We start from the raw sequence: 20,825 nt of genomic DNA, 5'->3' as shown, positions 1-20,825 counted from the left end.
TGTTTTTTTTGTGTTTTTTTACATTACATACTGATGGTACAACATCGGGAGCAATTTAGGGTTCAGTGTCTTGCTCAGGGACACAGCATGTGGGAAGGAGGAGCTGGGGAGGTGCATGTTGTTTTAGGATGGTGGGAGGAAGCCGGAGAACCCGGAGAGAACCCACGCAGGCACAGGGAGAACATGCAAACTCCGCACAGAAAGGCCCAGGACCGGATTCGAACCCGGAACCTTTTTGCTGTGAGGCGACAATGCTAACCACTGCACCACCGTGCCGCCCTATAAGTGCCCAAATAAATGCTGTTCATATTTTGTAATGTAATATACAAAATAAAGTTGCACGATACCACCATACCACAATGAATTTTGAATATACCAGGTTGAAAAAAGTCAGAATTCTCCTTTAAGTCTCTTTTGGTATCAGAGGGACTGAAGTGATGGTAAGCAACATGTAGTCCACTGCATTAGATCAACGAGTGACCCAGTTAGGAGGTGAAGTCTCAACAAATCGAGTCAACAGGGAATCTTTTCTGCTTCTGCATTCATCTGCTGACAGGGGCTGTCAGTTTGTACACACCGCGAATGTGCAACACTGCCAAAGTTTCTCTCTGTTTGCAGTGACGGATTTGACTTTTTTTTTTTTTTTTTTTTTTTTTACTATGCACTGTGTGACTGTTGCATTAGTTAGTATTTACACTCAAGTAGACATGGTCTCTGCTAAATAAAATGTTGTGATAAGCTAATGAATCTTGATTGCGTCATTAGGTTTCCTTTTCTCACGTTTTACTCCTGTCTTTTCAGAACATGGATAAGACGCAGCTCCCATCTGTGACGCTGATCGTGGGCTGTGGAGTGTCTTCGCTCACATTGCTGCTACTCATCATCATCTATGTGTCTGTCTGGAGGTGAGATAATACAACTTACATTTGAAATATTAGCACTGGGCTGTCATTAATATACGGTGTGTTAACATCAGACCAGCATCTCAACAGGTGGGAGGATTTGTTTTGTTCAACATACATCTGTTGTGCACGACTTGGAGCAGGTTTAGTTATTAGCAGAATATTAATAATCATTAAAGATAACTATTGCTTTTCTTAAACATTATTAATCATGATTAAAAAATATCAGGACCTTTAGAAACATTTGTATTTCTGTATAAATATGGCCTATAACTTAATTAGATTATCACGTGAAAGTACATGAAGGGGAACTTGAATAAACAAATTAGATAAAATGTTGTATGGCTGCTCATTTATTATTTGGGCAAATTAATTAAATATTACACATCTGTGAGTGTGGAAGTCCATTATGGCAAGAACAGAGGAGATTTCTGAGGGTGTCAGAAAAAGAGTTGACGATGCTCATCAGGCTAGAAATGAAGTATTTGGAGTCCACCAATCCACAGACTGTTGGTGGTGGTAGGACTATGATTTGGGTCTGATTTGCTGCAGCTGGACCAGGATGGCTGGTCATCATTGATGCAATGATGAATTATGCATCTGTCTGTGAACTAAATATCACCAAAATTGTCCCAAAATCACTTTTCTAAAAATACACGTGGTCTATTTTTGATGGAAGCTGCACAGATCAGGCCGGCGGGAAGACACAGGAACACCAAAAGAACCTGGTCGTTTTTTTTTTTTTTACAATTAAACACTCAAATCCGCACATCACTTCGTTAATGTCTAATAGAACAAGAACTGTATTCTCCTCCTGCTAACAGACACTGTTTGAGAAATACAGTTATTGAATAATTATGAGTTAATAAAAGGACAAAAAAACAGACCATTAATACAAGTTTACCCACAATAGAAGCAAAACAATGAAGCAAAAATGACCAAATCAGAAAGTCAACTAAATTGGGAAGAGAAAATGCTTTTCTTCTGAACAGTTCTCAGAGGGCAATGAAGGGAAATGTCACGCAAAGTGACGGAACATATGATTTGTGGAATCCAGGGGTTAGCACATGTGTGCCCACATTTCAAATTTGAAGCAAACTGCTGTTAAAACTTAACAACAAAGACTCAATGCAGTTCATAGAATTCAATATATTCTGTTGCACAGATACATGTTGGTGTTGGAAAAAAATACATATCAAATATTTTAATACATTTCAAATATATTGCCCTGCCTAAATGCACCTGTTTTTTGCTGCAGAAAGGACTTAAGTTTTTATTGGTTTGGTTATGGTTTCAAAAACAATGTGCAAATACACTGCAAAGAGAAATTGGCTGACAAACTGGATGAATCTAGTGTTTTTGTCCCAGGTGAATGATGCCTGGCATGAAAGTAGCTTGCAACATTACTACAGTTAAGATATTCTGAACAGGCAGCTGGAAGGGAAACTCCGGAAATATATCAAAATACATCGTTCACCAAAATCCAGTCATTTATAGCATCTGGAGAAAGGTTGAAAACTAAAGCCGTGATCTTGGCTACAGGTCTCACTGCTCATTTCAGTCGTAGTAAGAGTTTCTTTCATCTCCCTGCAGGTACATTCGGTCGGAGCGCTCAGTTATCCTCATCAACTTCTGCCTCTCCATCATCTCCTCCAATGCCCTTATTCTCATTGGACAGACTCAGACACGGAACAAGGTAAGATCCAATCAGGATCTCTCATATTACCAAGGTGATACACTTTATATATTCATGAACTAGAACGGCACATGGAGAGTGCAGCCCTCTGCCAAGGCCAGTAGTTTTTATTTTTGTATTATACGTAAATCTTTAACTGCAACCACTTTACATGTCTGGATATATGTGGTGATGTTGAAATCGAACCCTTTCTCTTCGAATCAAATCACCTTGAGTGCTTTATTAAGTTTGAGCAAGTATGTGTATCCAATAGGATTCCCGGTGCCCGTGAATGTGGATTGTGATATTGAGCCATAGTATTTTTAGAATTGCCAATGTTTTGCCACAATAGATCTTTACCACCATCCACCATAGACTCTATATAAAAATGGACATAGAGTCTGGGTGTGAACAGTGAAGCCAATGTGGAAATGCTTTAAAATATAATACCACCGAGGGCCAGTAGAGGCTGGTTCTAAAACACCTTCAACCACCATTCAAAAAGCATCAACTTCTCTCATGAAATACTCAAAAAATGTTTTCTACAATGGTTAGTTAAAATCACTTCTTGTAATCAGTGGTCCTTCTTAAACTAATTCCATATTTAATTTGATTTTAGGCATCAATACTTAATCCGGAAGTGGGTGGGAACTTGCCATACGTTTTTCCGAGCCGATGTAGGAAAACACCGGTCTGAGTCACAAGCTGTAACTTGCGACTCGTCAGAGCAACAGTTCTCCGAGTAACTCTGCTGAAGATTGAAATGAGTCGATGACAGAAATTAACCAGGAAAGTCACGAGTTGTTGTTAATTCCTGTGGATGCTGGACACTGACCGAGAGTGTGTACCTGCGACGAGAGCCGTAGCAGTCGGTGTAAACGAGGAGGCGGGGCTCTGTGTGTCGCTGGCCTCGTGTGTGGACACAGCTAGTGTCTGTTAAAACCAAAGCCAGTAGTTACCAATTACAGATATCGACACAATTACTCAGATGATACTTGTGCTCGTCAAAAGTGCATTATCTGTACAGGATACTCCTTTCAGCCGAGTGCTTGTTTCATCCCTACTGCCAACACTTTGTTTTTCCTGGGTTTCCTTATATTCTAAGGCCATCCATCTCCCAGCATCCTCTTGTTTTTTTTAATTTTTTTTAATAAGGATCAAGCAGGTACTAAATCCATAACCCCGCTGAAGGACGGACAAACAAACTGCACCAAAAACAATCTCCTCGGCAGAACTAATAACATTGACCTCACTTGTTTTCCTTCTTTTTTCTGTTGTTTCAGGTCTTATGCACCTTGATTGCTGCCTTCCTTCATTTCTTCTTCCTATCCTCATTCTGCTGGGTTCTGACCGAGGCGTGGCAGTCATACATGGCAGTGACAGGCCGCCTCAGGAATCGCATCATACGCAAGCGCTTCCTGTGTCTTGGCTGGGGTGGGCCTTCTCTCCGCTGTCTGTCATTTTCTTCTCTTAATGTGGGCTCATCTCACTGCTCCTGTGTTACCATCCCTTTTGATTTCCCTCCCAGGTCTCCCTGCTCTAGTTGTGGCGATCTCCGTGGGATTCACCAAGGCAAAGGGATATGGAACACCGAGCTAGTAAGCATGTTTTCCTACACATCTGCCATTGCCACCGTACACATCCTTCTCTTTAACTACTTATTAATGCCTGGATGTTACACTTGGTTAGATGTTTATCTCTGCAGGTTATTTAACTTCTCTTTCTTTTGTTTCATCTATCTTTTATCATCCTCATTCTTGCCATGCACACACTCCTCTACCTTTCACTTCATTCTATCTCTCTTCACTGCTCAATCTTTACCACGTCAAACCTCTCCCATCTCCATGTCCTCTAATCTCATCTCTCGACATCTTCCTGCTCCTCTCTCGTAGCTGCTGGCTGTCTCTGGAAGGAGGTCTTCTCTATGCATTTGTTGGACCTGCTGCAGCTGTAGTCTTGGTATTTATTCTTTCCTCTTTAGTCTGTGTTTTGTTTGCTTTCAAAGCCTCTCCACTTAATGGAGGTTTACCAATAGCAATAGCTTCCATTCTCTAACTAAATTCTGACTGTATGTCCATCCAGGAGTATATAATAATAGTTGTGTTAACAATCAATCACAGTCATAACTGTTATTCAAAGATATAGAAATATATGATACCACAGATACAACATTTCAAAGATTGTTTAAATAAAACACAATACTTAACTTGAAATAATGGCCCTGGACACAGTAATATCATGGTGGTCATCGTCAGGTTAGAGGTTCTACCTCATTGTTAAATAGCAATCACTATTAAAATAACAGAGCAGTGCATTGTTGTATGTTTCTATAGATATAAAATAATTTATCTAAAAACAGTACCTCATTGCAACAGTAAATAAAAAAGAAGATGGCACTAATAGCCCACACTTTATTTCCTTTTCTGCCTCCTTTCATCCTTTTTTACATTCCTACATTCTCTCCCCTCCTCCGACTCTTGTTCTTTAGTTCCTCCTGAACTTCCCTGCTTTGCCCGTTTATCTCATCTACCTTCTCTTTTCTTCCCCAACTTTCCCTCATCTTCCACACCTCCTTTTTTTGTCATTTGTTTGTGTTGTTCCTTCCCCTTCTTTCATTGCTAATTTTCCTCCTTTGTTTCCCGATGTTTCCCTTTCTTGTTTATGTCCCCTTTCCTTCCCGTCTTTTTTATTTTAATCCACGTCCCTTACTTCGGTGGCTTATTTCAGGTCAAAGGTGATTGTGACCTCACAAAACACATTTGTGGGCATAAGTCAATAATCTATGCGCTAATTTTGACAAAAATTCAGACAAATGTTTAATCGGACAAAATAGCGAAGTGATGCTATTCATATTTAAAAGGTCAAAGGTCAACCCTTCTGTGTTCACTTTCTGGTTATAACTCAGAAACAGAAAGGCAGATTCTGATTATATTTCACATTTAGTCAAATACTGGTGACACAAATCTTGGGTGTCCACCTTAAAACTGTGGTGATTGTATAGATGCTGTAATTGGGTTGATGATGATGATGATGATGAGCATCCACGTTTTAGCATTTGTAGCCTCTTTACAGCCTCTTCGAAGCCTTGGCTATTGTCAGTTAGCTTTGTTATCGTTAACATGCTTATATGAACACATATAAAGAACCTTCAAGGTCTTCACTGCATATATTATATGAGTTCGCACAGATAAGGATATAAACTGCAACTTCACTGGTTGGGAGAGGTGTTCAACTGTGAGGTGGTAATTCCAGTTTTTACGGCTCTTCCTTTTCTTGTTTACTTCTTCTTTTGTGTCCTGCTGTTTTATTTTACTTATTTACTTTTTATTTTCCTTCCCTGCGTCTTTCTTTATATTCCTGCTTCCTCCTCTTCTCATTTACCATCTGTGCTCCTCCAATACTTTTTCTTTGCCCTTATTTACTTTACCTCTTTTTTTCTCTGAAAATGTATTTATACGTTATTAATTAGTGCCATTTGCTTAGCTAAAAGTGCACAAAAAATAAGTTAACTTAAGTTCTGTGCTCACATTTTTCAATAAGAAGAGTGTATATTATCATTTATATTTCACTGTCAGTGTTATTAAGTATTTTAAGTACCCTGATTTTTTTTTTTCTTTTTTTTTTTAATTAAAAGATCACGAATTACACTTCTATAACTTGGCCACAAACAATAGCTCTTCATGGGCTGGCAAATGTTTGTTAAAACATGTAATGGGAAACCTTAAACATGATTTGCTTTTGATCACAGTTCAGAATCACGATGATAAACTTCATGTAACGCCTGAACGTTTCCAGTCCTTTAAAATATTTTATTAAGTGTCCATAGAATAAATTCAATATTGCACACCCCAGCTATATCAATAGAGAAAATAATAGACTCAGTATATTCATATATCAGATGATAGAAGATGAAAGAAATAGCATATTGAGTGTTCCTTCTCAGAGCTACTGTATAAAATGAGAACAAGGACAGCCTCACATTAACCATAAAAAACATGTGGGGGTTATTCCCTATATAAATTGCCATCCCAGCTCCCCTGATGTTCAGCTGATAGGTAATAGCAGACGTAAACCCTGGCAGAACACACCCTCCAGTGACACGGTGTCCTTGTTTTGCTGATCAAATCCATTTGCCACAGTTTCATTGATTCACTTTCATGTTCTTCTTTTCCACCTACAAGTGAACAGCTTTTTTTGGGGTCTTTTTTGCACATGCTGTTTCTCTAATAAAGCTGCTGCAGCAGTTGGCAGTCACACCGCTCACTCTGGCCACCATCAGAGTGGTTCGTTCAACACATTTCCTCAAAGCTGTAACATTGTAGGACTCACTACAGTCAAAGATACCCCACCAACAACACCTTTGATTTCACAGCTCATATTTTATGTACTGTTTTTGTTTTAGCACATTCTATATTTACAGCTAATATGTGTTAGCAATCCATCCTTTCAACTATTTTTTACTTCTCATGCTTCATGTCACTAACATTTAACATGATACCATGAAGTATTTACAGTGCAGAGCCTACAGTAAGTACAGCTAGTGTTTGTGGTATGACTCTATTATATGCATGCTGCTGTCATCATCTTGTCGTGATGAACATCATCACCATCGCCATCCCTCATTGTCATTAGCAGAGCCTCGCTGCATGCTTTGAAGTAAATAAACTGTCTTTTCTCTGCTTTAATCCTGTGCCTCTTCTCTTTGGCAGGTTAACATGGTTATTGGGATTCTCGTTTTTAACAAACTGGTGTCCAAAGACGGCATTACTGATATGAAACTAAAGGAGAGGGCGGGGTATGCCTTATATCACACATTCATTTTACACAGTGACCTATAACCAGCCTGAGGGCTCAGCCAGGGGATGGGACAGTTATTGGCCTGCTTAAAAATTATCCTAGGCTATCTCTCCACACATTGTTAAATTGGCTGAAGATGATACTTAACGGCCCTATTTTTGTACCGGCACAATGCTGGTCTGAGGGGAGATCCAGGCGCATTGGCACTTTGGTACAGTGCAAGGGGATTTTTTTTCTTCTGCACTTCTGCCAGGTTTTTGTGGCTCAACAGGAACCCAGGTGCACCAAGATGGGTGGAACTGTCCAACGAGGAGTGTGTCAGTAAAGATGCAGTGAAATTTTTGTGTCAATTTTGAAGTGAAATTGCGCCTAAGCCCCAACCAGCTCCAACCAACCAGTCCAAGTGCAACACAGCTGGCAGAGTGCTATTTTCATGGCTCCAGTGGGCAAGAGCTCACTTGAACAAAACTATCCAACAATTACATCCAATTACATGAATAATTAAAACAAGATTTATTTTTTTTTAAGGCAACCTTCCAATTTACTTAATCATATAAAAATTCCAGCTGACTCTTGTCTGTTGAATTCGATGTGAATGAGGCAGTTGGAGTGCGTCATGACGCAGTAGCCAATCTCAGCCACATGATATAAAAGGCAACTGAGGTTAACTATAAATTAAATGCTTTTAAATGACACATTAAGGGCTAACAATTCAAAAGCTTTTGTCGTATTTAGTTGTCCAGCCAGCCATGCAAGACGCTGCATCATTTACAGCATGGCAGCCTTATTTAATTAATGATTGAAAAGTAAACTATGCACACTTCAGGCTCCCGATGCAATTTAAAATATTTACACCACATCAGTGACATTTAGAGCACATTGCTCTTTATCAGTGTTGTTAATAAATCAATTGCATTGGGAGCTTTGAGTCTGCATTATTTGCTTCTGCTCTAAATGCTCAACATTGTTCCAGAGCCTGATTTCAGTATATTGGATGAGTCTTCTTTGTTTACTTTTAATTAAGGATGAAAAAACAAATAAAGTTGTGAGTTACATGATCCACATTTCCAATGCATCACCTAATATGATGCCCCCACCCCAAAATCACTTCCTTATATAGCTGGGGAATAGATCTTTATAATGTTAGATACCTCTTCCCAAGCCAATTTATTATCATCCTGTGTTACTCCTGTGTAAAATGCAGTATTCAGTGCAGGTCTGTTCCTTCTTAAGCCATTACAAAATTGACGATACACTGCACCACAGCGGTTTTATAGGGGATGAGAGGGGCTGATTTTATTGGCCATGATTGAAGTCAGCCGTGACACCTTTTTTTATTCCTACTTTACTACTGCGCCACACTGGCCACAAATGCCTTTGGGGTTGGGTTTTACCAAATTACCAAAAAAGTTTGCCACACGTAGCCACAGAACTCGGACCTGTGTTTGCCCTGCGCCTAGATTCACAAAAATAGAGCCCTTAATGCTTAGCACCAAGAAAATCAAAAAAAGATTCAGAAATGTGACTGAATGAATATGAAAAAAGATAAGTGACCAAAAGTAAATAAATGTTCTCATATAGCATGTGACTCACATAAAGCTATGGTCACTGCTTTTGACTAAATGGAGGACAAACATTATTTTAGATATCACAGAAAAAGATGTGGGGAAGGCTGTCTGGTTATTGGTCCTGCACAGACTAAGCAAGATGATGAGCCATTTCATTGCTTTCTTTTAAGTTTCAAATGTATATCATTTTCCTCCAGCTGCTCTTTGTTTGCAGGTGTTGCTCTTGATGTGAAGTTCTGTAAAACCATCCATATCTTTTTTTTTCTCCTGCTTGGTTGTTTCTAGTAAAGGGAAGCAGGGCTTTTAAACAGCAAGTCTGCACTAAAAAAATAAAATAAAAGTATGGTTTATTACAGCTGGGTTATTACTTCTTTAGCTCTAGCCATCAGTTATTTTGGTAATATCCATCAAAGTTATCTTATCATCTGAATTAGTGTTTTGTTGCATTTCCAAGTACTTTTGTGAGTGTAGTGTTACCATAACCAATAAAACCCATGGCCAGAGCAACAGAAATAAAAACAAAGTAGTAATAAACTGAAAATACTTTGTAAAATTCACAATTAATTTTCTTTAGTTGTACTCTGAAGTTATTGTCAATTGCAGCTAAGTGCAGTAAAGGTATGACGATGGGCGATACGGTTTACCCAATAAACCATTTTTTACCTTTTGGTATTTTTAGTAGCAGCGAGTTGAGACAATTAAGGTTTCATATATATATATATATATATATATATATATATGTTCAATACAAAAGTAGGAAATACTGAAAGCTGAGGGAAAACAGTTTGGTGGCAAATACACCTTCCAACAACGTTGCAGTGTTTGCAATGTCAACATGCCGGCGCTTTTCTCTGCATGGGCACATTCGGGCTACTGGAACTTAACTAAGTTCTTTCGTCTAGATGACACATCTGCATCATTTTTCTGGCATCTTTTGAATGTGCATGAAATTACGTGAGACACCCTGTCTGGTGGAGTTAAGGATGAGCCCCTACAGAAACTGCCACAATGCAGTTGAAAGCTTTTGAGGGAAGGTCCTTGGCAGAATCTTCTAAGGCAAATTTTGAAAAGGCTCATTCTTTGAGCAATACAGTGAACCCTCGTTTTTCGCGGGGGTTACGTTCCAAATAGAAACCGTGATAGGCGAAATCCGTGAAGTAGTAACCTTTATTTTACAATTGAAATAGATAGAACTGGACATTAAATATATCTACGTTACATATAGTCGTAATGTGATTTCAATGCACGATGCAAATCCGTGAAGCAGCGAGACCGTGAAAGGTGAACCGCGTTATAGCGAGGGCTCACTGTACCTGAAAGGGGGCTTTTGAAGAAAGCGTCTAGGACTGGGTCTACATCCAGTGCCCCAACCAGGCCCACCCTAAACAAATAACGTGGGTCCACCACCATGTGGGCTTACTGCTTACAAGTTAGGGTCACTCCAACAACAGGTGGAGGCCATCATCTAACGTCAAATTTGAATGAGGACCACGGAGCAAGATATTATAGTTTAGCAGCAGGTCTTGTTATTTCTTGACCATCATTGGACTTAATGCATGCTGCACTAATTGTGGTATTTGACAACTGCCTAACTGTAGTTTCTGCAAAAACCAGGCAACCCTTAGATATAAGAGACTAGCTTACTTGGTAAAAGGATATAATATGTTAATGTTTTGTCAGGAAACAAGATTCATTTCTAAGCTTCCTTTTGATATTGAATATTATTATTATAAATATAACTACACAAAACCAAAAATCATGACGCAAAATCATTCTTTGCACATTATTTGTGTAAATGTCACAATATTTTTTTCAACAGATATGAATATTCAAGTACAAAGAGTTCATGAAATTTGCAGTATTTGTCACGTAACTGGTGACAAAAGTCACTGAACTGTTGGCTTCCAAAAATACACTGGCACACATGAACCCTGCTCCCCTTTACCCTGTAGGCTGCTCTGTCTCCATTAGCATTGTTGGTGTATTCAAATGTTATTTTCTTTCTCTCTCTGAAAAAGATATTTTCTTTCTTCGATGATCTCTCTGTTCAACTGTACTTGTTTTTGCTGTCTGAAATGTCATGTTTGAGTTTGCACAGAATCCCCTCTCTCTCACTCAGGGCTCTGCAATCAGGAACACATCAGTCTCAGAAGCCCCCTCCCATGTCATCAGTGATTGGGTAAAAATACCTGCCCATCCCACCCTATTCTTAATGTATGGCTAACAGCCCTGCCCATCACCAAACCTGCTGAATCCTTTAGCAAGCTCCTCTGATTGGCTTAATTTTACTTCCTTCCTGTTCACCTCTCTATTTCAAAATTGATCTTGCAATTTCCGCTTTATCCTGTAACACAATGCTGCCTTAAGTTGAACTGCTTTTAGAGAAACTCTTCTCAATAACATGCTAGTTGCAGTGCAGTAATATTAATATTTTCTATTCTCTTGAATAGTATGGGAATGTGTGTGTGCCAGGTCAGTATGGTTGTCATGACTGTGTCTGTGCGTTTGTATTCTATGACTGATAGAGTAACTCATAGAAACATAGATTGACTGACAGTTAGAACTGATGTGATTGTAGTTTGATTTTTTTGGGGGGTTTTCCTTCATCTTCTGAATGTGAACGTTAAAAATTAAGCTCTGATAACCAGTTTAGGCTCCTTTGTCCAGTCTGTTTGTCGCACAATCTGTTTCCCAATCTGTGGCTCAAAATGCCCTGTTGAAATCACATCAATAAAATAATATTATTTTATACTTAAATTTCATCCTGATAGTAAGTAGGACTAGAAAATAGAAATTCATGGTCTTGGGATCAGTGTGACGGAGTTAATTTTAATTTAAGGTCCACTTAAGGTCATATAAGACCATGGTATGTGGCTGAAAGCTCCATGACGGCAAGGTACTTTGGTCACGTGATAACAGGCGGCAGTAAGTGGAATTAGACAAAAAAATATATATTTAATAATAATATTAATATTTAACATTTAAATACTCCTCCAAATGTTTTGGGATGGAAATGACTATGGATATTGTTGTTGGATTGAGTACATGTGGGGGCATGTCTCACACAAAAACAGAAATATATTCCGTTTTACTGCTGAGGAAAATGGAAAAACGCTTTTTGCATTGTGTGAGGCACTATATCAAAATAACCTCACCGCTGAGTGCCGTTTCTGGGGGCTTGCTGTCCACTGACTCCTGAAGCCCGTCACCAACTCCCAGGTTTTCAGAGACAGCTCATGTGGTGTATTGCTGCCGTTCATCGAGCCCAGCCGTGTATGGAAGACTCCCACTGGGAAGATCCTGGTGGAACCTGTTTAGTAAGCAGGGTCCATCAGCCGTGCAGGTCCGCGCATCAGCTCACCGATGTTGTCAGTTGTTAACACTAGACCAAAACTGTTCACATCATCGACCGATAAGTGGTGGAAGCCCTCAGTCAGGAGTCTGTGGACAGCCTGAGACATATGAAGGTGGACATTCCCGTTTGACACAGACCATCTTTGAACAGGGAGAGAGTTACCATTCCCTTTCTCCTTGGTATGACATGCTATGGTTTGTGTTAAAACAGGTCATTTTTAAGAAGTAATGTATGTCACTTGAGTTACTTTACAAGTGCTTTAAATTACGTCAATAACTTACTTACATCACTTAAAAGAAATCCAAGTTGACTTTCTCTTTCTCACGCACTTAATAGGGTGTCTCCCTGGTGACAGTCCTGCAGACTTTGTCACTTTTGCTACTCCATCATATGACCTCCTGTTCAACCTGACACCAAAGGGTGTGCATATCTCTTTAATGCCAACATGTTGACAAAATGGCTGTATCTGAAGCCCTGGGATGAGTATGAGAATGGACTGAACAAGTCATACAACCCTGAATGTATCCATGTAATCATCTTCTGCCATTAGAAAGTAGCTAGAATGTGTGTCTCTATTCATGTCGAGTTTTAGGATGATCCCCAGGAATTTAAAGGATACACAGAGTATGTAAGCTCTTCAGTGAATGTTACCCCTGCTTGCCAGGAATACCTTCACGTGGAAGCTTCCAGAAGACAACCTACTTATAGAAACCCAACCGCCTTAATTGGCTCTTTGCAATATGACAGAGCAGCTGTTCTACTTCAGCTTTTGTCTGACAGTGAGCTCTCTGCATAAAAGACCATGTTTGATGGAAATATCTGACAGCAGGATCCCACAAAGCAAAGTGATCCCATGTGACAGAGGAATCTTAAAGTCCTTAAAAATTGTCTTTCGTAGGAAAGTGTCATATCACCTTGAATAAGCAAACAGGGGTCATGTCACCCGCATTTGCGTTCACCTCCTGCAAGAATACATAAAGTGCATCATACAGACAAGAGATAAAGGAAGTGGCCAGTGTATATGTTAAATTTGCACTGGTGCGATTTCAAAAAGATGGTGATCACAGTTACGAATGAAATAGTCGCCCTGCCTACTATGATCCCATCATATCATGATCAAAACAAGTTGAAACATAATTAATGGTACAATTGCTCTGTACTTGAGATAATTTGATTGTCTACATACTGCACATGGTAGAAAATCATGTCTCTCAAGCTCTTCATAGTAGAGAAGGCAAATGATAAATGGGGATAAAACATGTTGAACTTGCTCAGGCTGTTTGGTTGTTGGTTAAATTATCTGAGTATAATCTGACTTGCGGCCCTCGCTATGCCTTGCCGTTGCTGTTTGGAGTTCTCCAACTGGTGAACAACAACAACAACAACAACAACAAAAAGGATGTGTAATGGTTTTCTACCTTTGAATGACCCCACACCGCCCTTCACCCACGTGCCTCTGCAGCATGTGTTTCTCAAGGATCAAATGCAATATGTGTTTAATGAAGCTAATTGATTTGTGCAGAATCTAATCAAGTGCACTGTAGCATCTGCACGAGGCAGGTCGGCTCGCACTTTGGAGACAGGCCTCGCTGTGGAGTCTCCTTTTCTCTGGAAATTAGAGGCTAATTCACTGAGAAAATTAAAACAGACAGGAGAGGCCCAACTCAAACCAGAACTGTAGTTTGTTTCCTCTCTAACAGGTGCTGTAATTGTTTCAGTTGTCAAGCCTGTATATGTACAGGTATACTCGTAAATATTAGTTGGTTAATCAAAGATGAAGATTTAAGATGGAAGTGTTTATCTATTTATCTTGGCCGAGAATTCCATCCCACATCTTGTAAAGTTGATAGATGACGGTTTATGTTGTACCCGATGGATGTGACGTTTGTCTATATTGGATATGTATTTATTTACTTAGTTTAATGTGTCTCATTCCACCCGTCCAACCACCCACCCTTGGTCCCCCGATTCTTCGGTCCAGGGAAATGGTGGATTTAAAAAAGTGTTGATTGCTTTTTAATATCTGTGCCTGCAGCGTACATTTAGCGGCTGAATTGCCCTTTTAGTTGAAATTGAATTTCTTCCATGATGTGATTTTTAATCCAGCCGTCCAAAGGCTACAAAAATCGATCTTCTCTGCCCCTCAGCACTAATTGTTGTTTAGCAGGAGACCATATGGTAACAGATTACTTTGTTATTACTTGTCAATATCTCCTGCATTATAGTTTGTCTTTGTCATGCAACAGCAGTGGAGAGATATACAGAGTTGTAAACAGTGTGAGGAGTTTTGGGAGATTTGTGCATTCGAAGAAAGATGAAGTGAAGTTGTTTATTGGTGATCATACCTGGAGTAAGTGTATACTGAGGGAAATACAAATGGAAAGTAAATACCATCATATTTAGTGAACTAATTAACCCTCGTGTTGTCCTTGGGTCAAAATGACCTGCAGCTGTGTTCAACCAAGTTCTATTTCATTTCTATGTTTTCATATTTTTTGGGATCATTGGTCATCATTCTTTAAAGAAACCCTCACATGTTTCCTCCCTCCTTGTCACCAATGATCCCAAAAAATATGAAAATAAAATAGAACTTGGTTGAACACAGCTGCGACCCGCCAACATTGCACCTGACCAAACCTTTTAGAGCAAGTATTTTTGTTATTTAAACAATGTGGTCGTTGGACAGTCGCATTGCACTTGCATTGCCTAAAACACGATACTAAGCTCTGTGACTGGATTTTTGAAATCTAAAATAGCTATTTAGGTTTGAAGCAGTCTCCTCTCCTTAAGTCTTAGGTTATTTTCTTAGAATTTCCAACTAAGTTCTGGGCAATGGTTCTATTAGTTGTGATAACACTATGCTGGTTATCTATAAGATATTGTGCCTGCACTGAAAAGAGTAAGTCACACAGGGAAGGAGTACTTGCAGTCAGACAGTCAGTCCAAACTATAATTTTTCTCCAGGTTTTTACTGTTTATTGGCTTTTCCCTTTGGACTCGGTTCATTTTACATGGTCCATGTAGAACATGTGAAATGAACTGGACTTCTACTTCCAGATCTTTGAGCTAAGTATCAGCTTAGCAGAACTAAGTTTACTGGTCACTTAACTGCTTGTCAAATCTTAATTCCTGTAATAAACTGGATGCATTGATGTTATGTAACGCTCAAATCACAATGGAAGGAGAGTTTTATCCTTTATAAAAACGGACTTCAATGGAGCACATGTTTATGTAGATTTGTGAGAGTGGAGCTTTCAGATGTGTCTGTGTGTGAATCTTTGCACGAGAGGTGGGCATTGCTTGTAATGAGCAGTCAGTACAATCAAAGATGACCCTAGGTTGAGGCACATCATGATCATTGGAGCAGTAGAGATGTAAATCCTGCATGAAATTAGGCTTTTAGATTCAGCTTTATTGGATTACAAGCAGATAAATGGTTGGGTGGGTGAAAAGCTGTGAACTCCCAGAGGAGTCCCAGTTCCTTCGGGCTATCAAACCAGTCATTTGTGAAGAGAATCAGACACCATGTGGATTAAGAAAACTTCCAATAATGGCCATGGCTTTGCCACTTGTCCCTCCTCCCCCTGAGTCGCACACCGGTAAACCCTAAAACACACCAAATTCCAAGCTGGACCCTGAGAGAGAGATTGTGTGAGAACACTGTGACTCACTGTGTGTGCGTGACTGTTTGTGCGTGCTGTTGTGCACACGTGCATCTGTGCGAGTCTGTGTGTAGGTGCATTTGTATCTGTTTGTGTATGTTACAGCGTGTTAATTTGACTTTGCAGTCAGATGACAGTGCCACTGTACAATATGACGCTCAAATGTGCCAAGTGCGGAGTTATCTCTTCGGCTGACGTTTCCACCACAGCTACCAGTAACGCCATGTTAGTCCCGCTAATTATTTTTCCTTAACTCTTGTTGCCTCTGTTCTCTCCTCTACTGTACGCCTCCCCTCTTCTCCTTCACTTGATTGGTTCTCTGTCCTTTATCCCTCTGTCATTTTTTCCCCCTGATGCCCTGGCTGGGAGGATATCACTCAGTATTACAAGACCCTTAAAGCTTATGTGCTGCTCCAGAAAACAAACTGTGTTAACTGTGTATATGCAAATAATTATGATTATGTGCTTGATGATTGAATGAGAATGAGTGTGTGTGTCAATTTGTCTTTTAAGTAAGTCAGAGTAACAAAGCTGATTAGAATAGATATTGAGAGGCCATGACTTTGTATGGAGAGAGGCTAGCAATACACATGTATTGTCTCAGTTTGTGTGTGATCTGAGTGCCTAGATGGATCATTTCCATTATTTTCAACCTGGGCCATAATTTTATATTTCTAGCTGTTGTGCTAATAGAATCTGATCGTACCGTCTGCATAAAGTTAGTTGTATAGTTACTTATTGTTGCAGCTAGTGTTGATCTCTGCTACAACCCACAAATACAGCTTCTAAATTCCTAAATTATGTCTTAAATAGCTGTGACTGAACAATTAGTACACATCATATTACTTCATAGTCTGTACTGTGACACGCTAACACTCCATAAACAGAGCACACATTTTTGTTAGCGAGTGATTAAGTACTCCAATGTGAAAAAAATGAATCAGGCATATATAACTATAACATATATTTCACACTGGGATTGGGCAATATGACAGTATTTTATATGCAGTACCAGTCAAAGGTTTGGACACACTTCAGTCAGCGGTTTTGTATTTTTACTATTTTCTACAGTGTAAAACAAAACTGAAAAAATATGTAGAAATATAGAAATTCTTTGAACAAAGAAAAACATGTTTTAGGTATTAGATTCCTTAAATCAGCCATTGTTTGCTTTTATTACACCGTGGCAAAATCTTCCCCTGTTAACCAACTTCAAGGAGATTGTTACCCAAAGCTGTCTTAAAGGAGTGTCCACATATGCTGAGCTCCCTATGTGGTGCCACTCATCCATAAACTCTCAGTTGGGTTTAGGTCAGGTGATTGTGGTGGCCAGGTCCTCTGATGCAGTTCACTTCAATTCAGTTTTCTTTGTATAATGCCAAATAACAACAGAAGTAATCTTAGAGAACTTAAAATACTAAGGTTCAGACCTTACAACACAATTTAACAAAAAACAATTGCGGTGAGGAAAGAAAATAAAATTACCTAAGGGAAACATGTATAAGGTGAAAAGTATTGATCCTAGTACAGAACCCTGTGGAGCTCCATGACTCACTTTTGTTTGTATGGAAGAGTCATCGCTGACATGCACAAATTGGAATCTATCAGCTAAATATGATTTTAACCAACCTGGTGCAGTTACTTCCAATGACGTGTTCAACTTTCTGTCATCAATCTTGTCAAATTCAGAGCTAAGATCAAGCAGGACAAATAAAGTGATAACTCCACATGTCCAATGGCAAATTGTACCACTGCTCTTTCTGTGCTAATAAGCACTCTAAATCCTGACTGCAGATTGTCAAACAAATCCTTTCTATGCAAATTGTGAAATTATTGATTTGCGAAAGCTTTTTAAGTAGTGGTTTAATTACAGCAACTGCAAAAGCCTACAGTACGTAGGCGGTTAATAAAGAGAGAATGATCAGATCAAATATGGAAGAGTTCATTCACAATTAAATCATCCTTCAGCACTCAGATGAGACCATTGTTGAAGTTAGTTCAGAGATCTTTAGGAGAGAAACAGTCTAAATACGAATCAGGTCTTTAAGATGTTTTTAAAGCTCCTGTTCTTGATGATGCAGCTGCGACAGCTGCATGAAGGGTGTGATTTTTTCTTTTAATCTAAAACTTACAATTTTCTTTATAAAGAAGGTGAAAATGTACATACGGGAGCAGGTTATGTTTAAGATAACAGATCAAAATGCACCGCCTACTAACCAATCAATTATCTCTGAAAATGACAACACTTATCGTAGCTGATCCTGTGGAGCTCGGTGCACTGATAGAGATACGAGCTCTACTTTTCAAAGACTTTTCAAAGAGTGACAAAGTTCTTATGCTTTCCCTGACTATTTTTGAGAGATTTAGACCCCATTTCATTTTGCTTTTGTACACCAATTCATAATTCTATGTCAAAGACTGATTTAAGTACTAAAGCTTTGTTCTTGTTGTACTTATGAGATATAAAAATTAAGCCAAATTTGTGTATTTGCTCCACCGTCTGCTTTTACTGCAAGAGGTGCAGCTGAAAGACTAAGGCTGAAATTGTCATGCTGTGCTGACAGAAAGTGACCAAATTTGGAGTACGAAGGTTGTAATTTCTCTGAGCTCTGTGCACATCAGGGTGCTATCACACACAACATGAGCAGTCTCTGAACTTGTTGATCCACCCCTGTGCAGACATAACTATGAATTGCGTAAAAATCCTAAACACTACAATTTTTTACATTTTAGGTTTTTTTTTGCTCTCTTGCTGTCTTTATAATTCTATTTGTGTTATTTCTATAGCAGGTGTGTCCAAACTTTTGACTGGTACTGTATAGCTTGATTCCCTCACTTCTCCTCCTAATTCTGTTTCATGGATGTATGTGTATTTCCAATATTGAAATACAATATCAATTGGTTCATTGGTAGCTTTAAATACATGTGTATTATGTATGCATAAACATAGGTTTTTCTGGTCCGATTACTTATGTTGTTGCCAACTTTGTCCTGTCACGATCATTTACTCTGGAAATAGGCTATATTATCAGTTTCTTAAGGGTTATCTCTAAATTTTATGGGTGACTCTATGATGAAACCATTTTGAATATTTAAATATGAATGTGTCTCCCAGTTCCATTATGGTTGCATAACATATGTTGTTATTAACCTCGTCCTATCCCTATCTAGCTGCTGTAATTCCGATTTTTTTTTTTAAGTCCAGCATATTATATATATATATATATATATATATGCAAATTTCACATACTGACTACAGACCAATTTTGTGAATACTATGGATAGATCTGAATACAATTGTTAAAATAACACAATTTTAAATGTTTAGATAATTTTTCTTCAAGCTTTATCATGTACTCATGACTTTTGTTGTTGCCAACCTCGTCCTGTCCTGATGTCATCATTGTTCCTCCCAATCCTGTCTCACCCGTTAATGATTAATTACAGAGTTTTTTAAAAAGGGATAACCATATATTTACATAAATTTAAAGCAACACTTTCAAATGTTCAAATAATAATATCTTCCCTGGTCTCAACAACTTATATTGTTGCCAACCACGTTCCATCCCAATCCGGTTATTCCTACCCCTGATTCTGTTTCTTTCCTGCGTATTATGTATTTTCTGTGTCCACTGCAGAGTATCTTTCTAAATTAAATACATATGTCTCAGTAGAACAGTTAGATACTCAAAATATTCAAATAACAGTGTTAAATCTAGGCCATGATTTAAAGTTACGTCAGCCTCTATTTTAAATACCAGCTGTAGAATAGATTGTTTTTGTGTAACGCAGCCAACATCGTTATGCATACATAATGCAACATAAAGTCATGCTTGTGTTGACATGTTTCGTAACGCCAGATGAACATCGTGTTGTCAGCCAGAGCTAAAAACTGTTGAAAGTTTAAACTGAGTCAGCAGATTTTAGTCACTGAAAATACCGTAAATATGATCATATACCAGCCTTTCTAATACCATATGGGTGTGGTCAAGAGATCTATGATGGAATCATCTTCTGGTTTTACTTAATGTTGGATTGTCATGGAGGACAGCATTCCCTGTCAAATAACATTCAATAACAATAAAAACAAGGTCCAGGCTGAAAATAACTGGAATTGTCCTTTGGATAGGTTTCAGCCCTTTTGAATGCAGTACTGGACTCTGACCACTTTAATGCCAAAAGTATTGTTGATGTAATGATAATGTGCTCCAGAGTGTTACTGTGAGGAAGGTGGAAAAGTCTTCACATAACAGGATGCATCCAATTTTTTAAATGAATTGAAGGAAAATTATGCTCAACATCAGCAAAAACAAATACTGTTAGCTTAGCACAGTTTAATACCAGAGGTGGAAAGCAGCTTTCAATTGAGTTGTGTAGAATTTTTACATCTCCACTTTGTGGTTTTCCTTTTTTTTTTTTACACAACTACATTCTCCAGGAAAACATTTATGTTTCATATGTTACTCTGCAAAATAACTAATTGAATGAAAACTAGATAATAAACTTAAGAAAATGACATTATTGATCAAGATGGCATTTAAACAAAAACACATGACAAATAGACACAATCTAATCATAACGGGATTTCCTTTGAAAGAAATTGTAAGTGGGTGGTGTGAAAAGCTTTTTTATTAGAGCTTTACAAGTAGTTTTATTCTATATTTTAATAAAACTAATTTTGTCTTGTCTGTAAGAAAATTATCTTGACAGAGAGTAAATAATGACACTGGCACCCCCCCACCTCGAATGCCTCCACCACCCTTAAATCTTTGTTACTGTGTGATTTGTAGTGATTGTGTCCTCATGCAGTGATTTGTAATGTTTTGAGGGAAGCGTGTGCCCGCTTCAAACATTAGTTATAATTAC

The 20,825-nt window shown here is 38.6% G+C and overlaps 1 protein-coding gene across 13 annotated transcripts in view; it reads left to right on the top strand.

Moving 5' to 3' along the window:
• adgrb1a (adhesion G protein-coupled receptor B1a) overlaps positions 1-20,825 on the top strand; it is a 169,301-nt gene that overhangs the window by 136,416 nt on the left and 12,060 nt on the right. For 8 of the 13 annotated variants that reach the window (XM_069702081.1, XM_069702090.1, XM_069702084.1 and 5 more), the window contains 7 exons: positions 802-905; positions 2,496-2,598; positions 3,861-4,011; positions 4,106-4,175; positions 4,470-4,536; positions 7,287-7,372; positions 16,086-16,184. In XM_069702081.1, the coding sequence (XP_069558182.1) occupies positions 802-905; positions 2,496-2,598; positions 3,861-4,011; positions 4,106-4,175; positions 4,470-4,536; positions 7,287-7,372; positions 16,086-16,184 (680 nt within the window). Of the gene's footprint in view, positions 1-801; positions 906-2,495; positions 2,599-3,860; positions 4,012-4,105; positions 4,176-4,469; positions 4,537-7,286; positions 7,373-11,061; positions 11,122-16,085; positions 16,185-20,825 lie in introns of all 13 variants that reach the window. The other 5 variants (XM_069702089.1, XM_069702093.1, XM_069702087.1 and 2 more) reach the window with 2 other exon arrangements.

Source organism: Brachyistius frenatus, unplaced genomic scaffold, assembly GCF_029030835.1.
Source record: "Brachyistius frenatus isolate BFR_SWC_R1_liver_20210118 unplaced genomic scaffold, ASM2903083v1 Contig_40, whole genome shotgun sequence".
Taxonomy (NCBI): Eukaryota; Metazoa; Chordata; class Actinopteri; family Embiotocidae; genus Brachyistius; species Brachyistius frenatus.
This window is presented reverse-complemented; position numbering and strand designations above follow the sequence as displayed.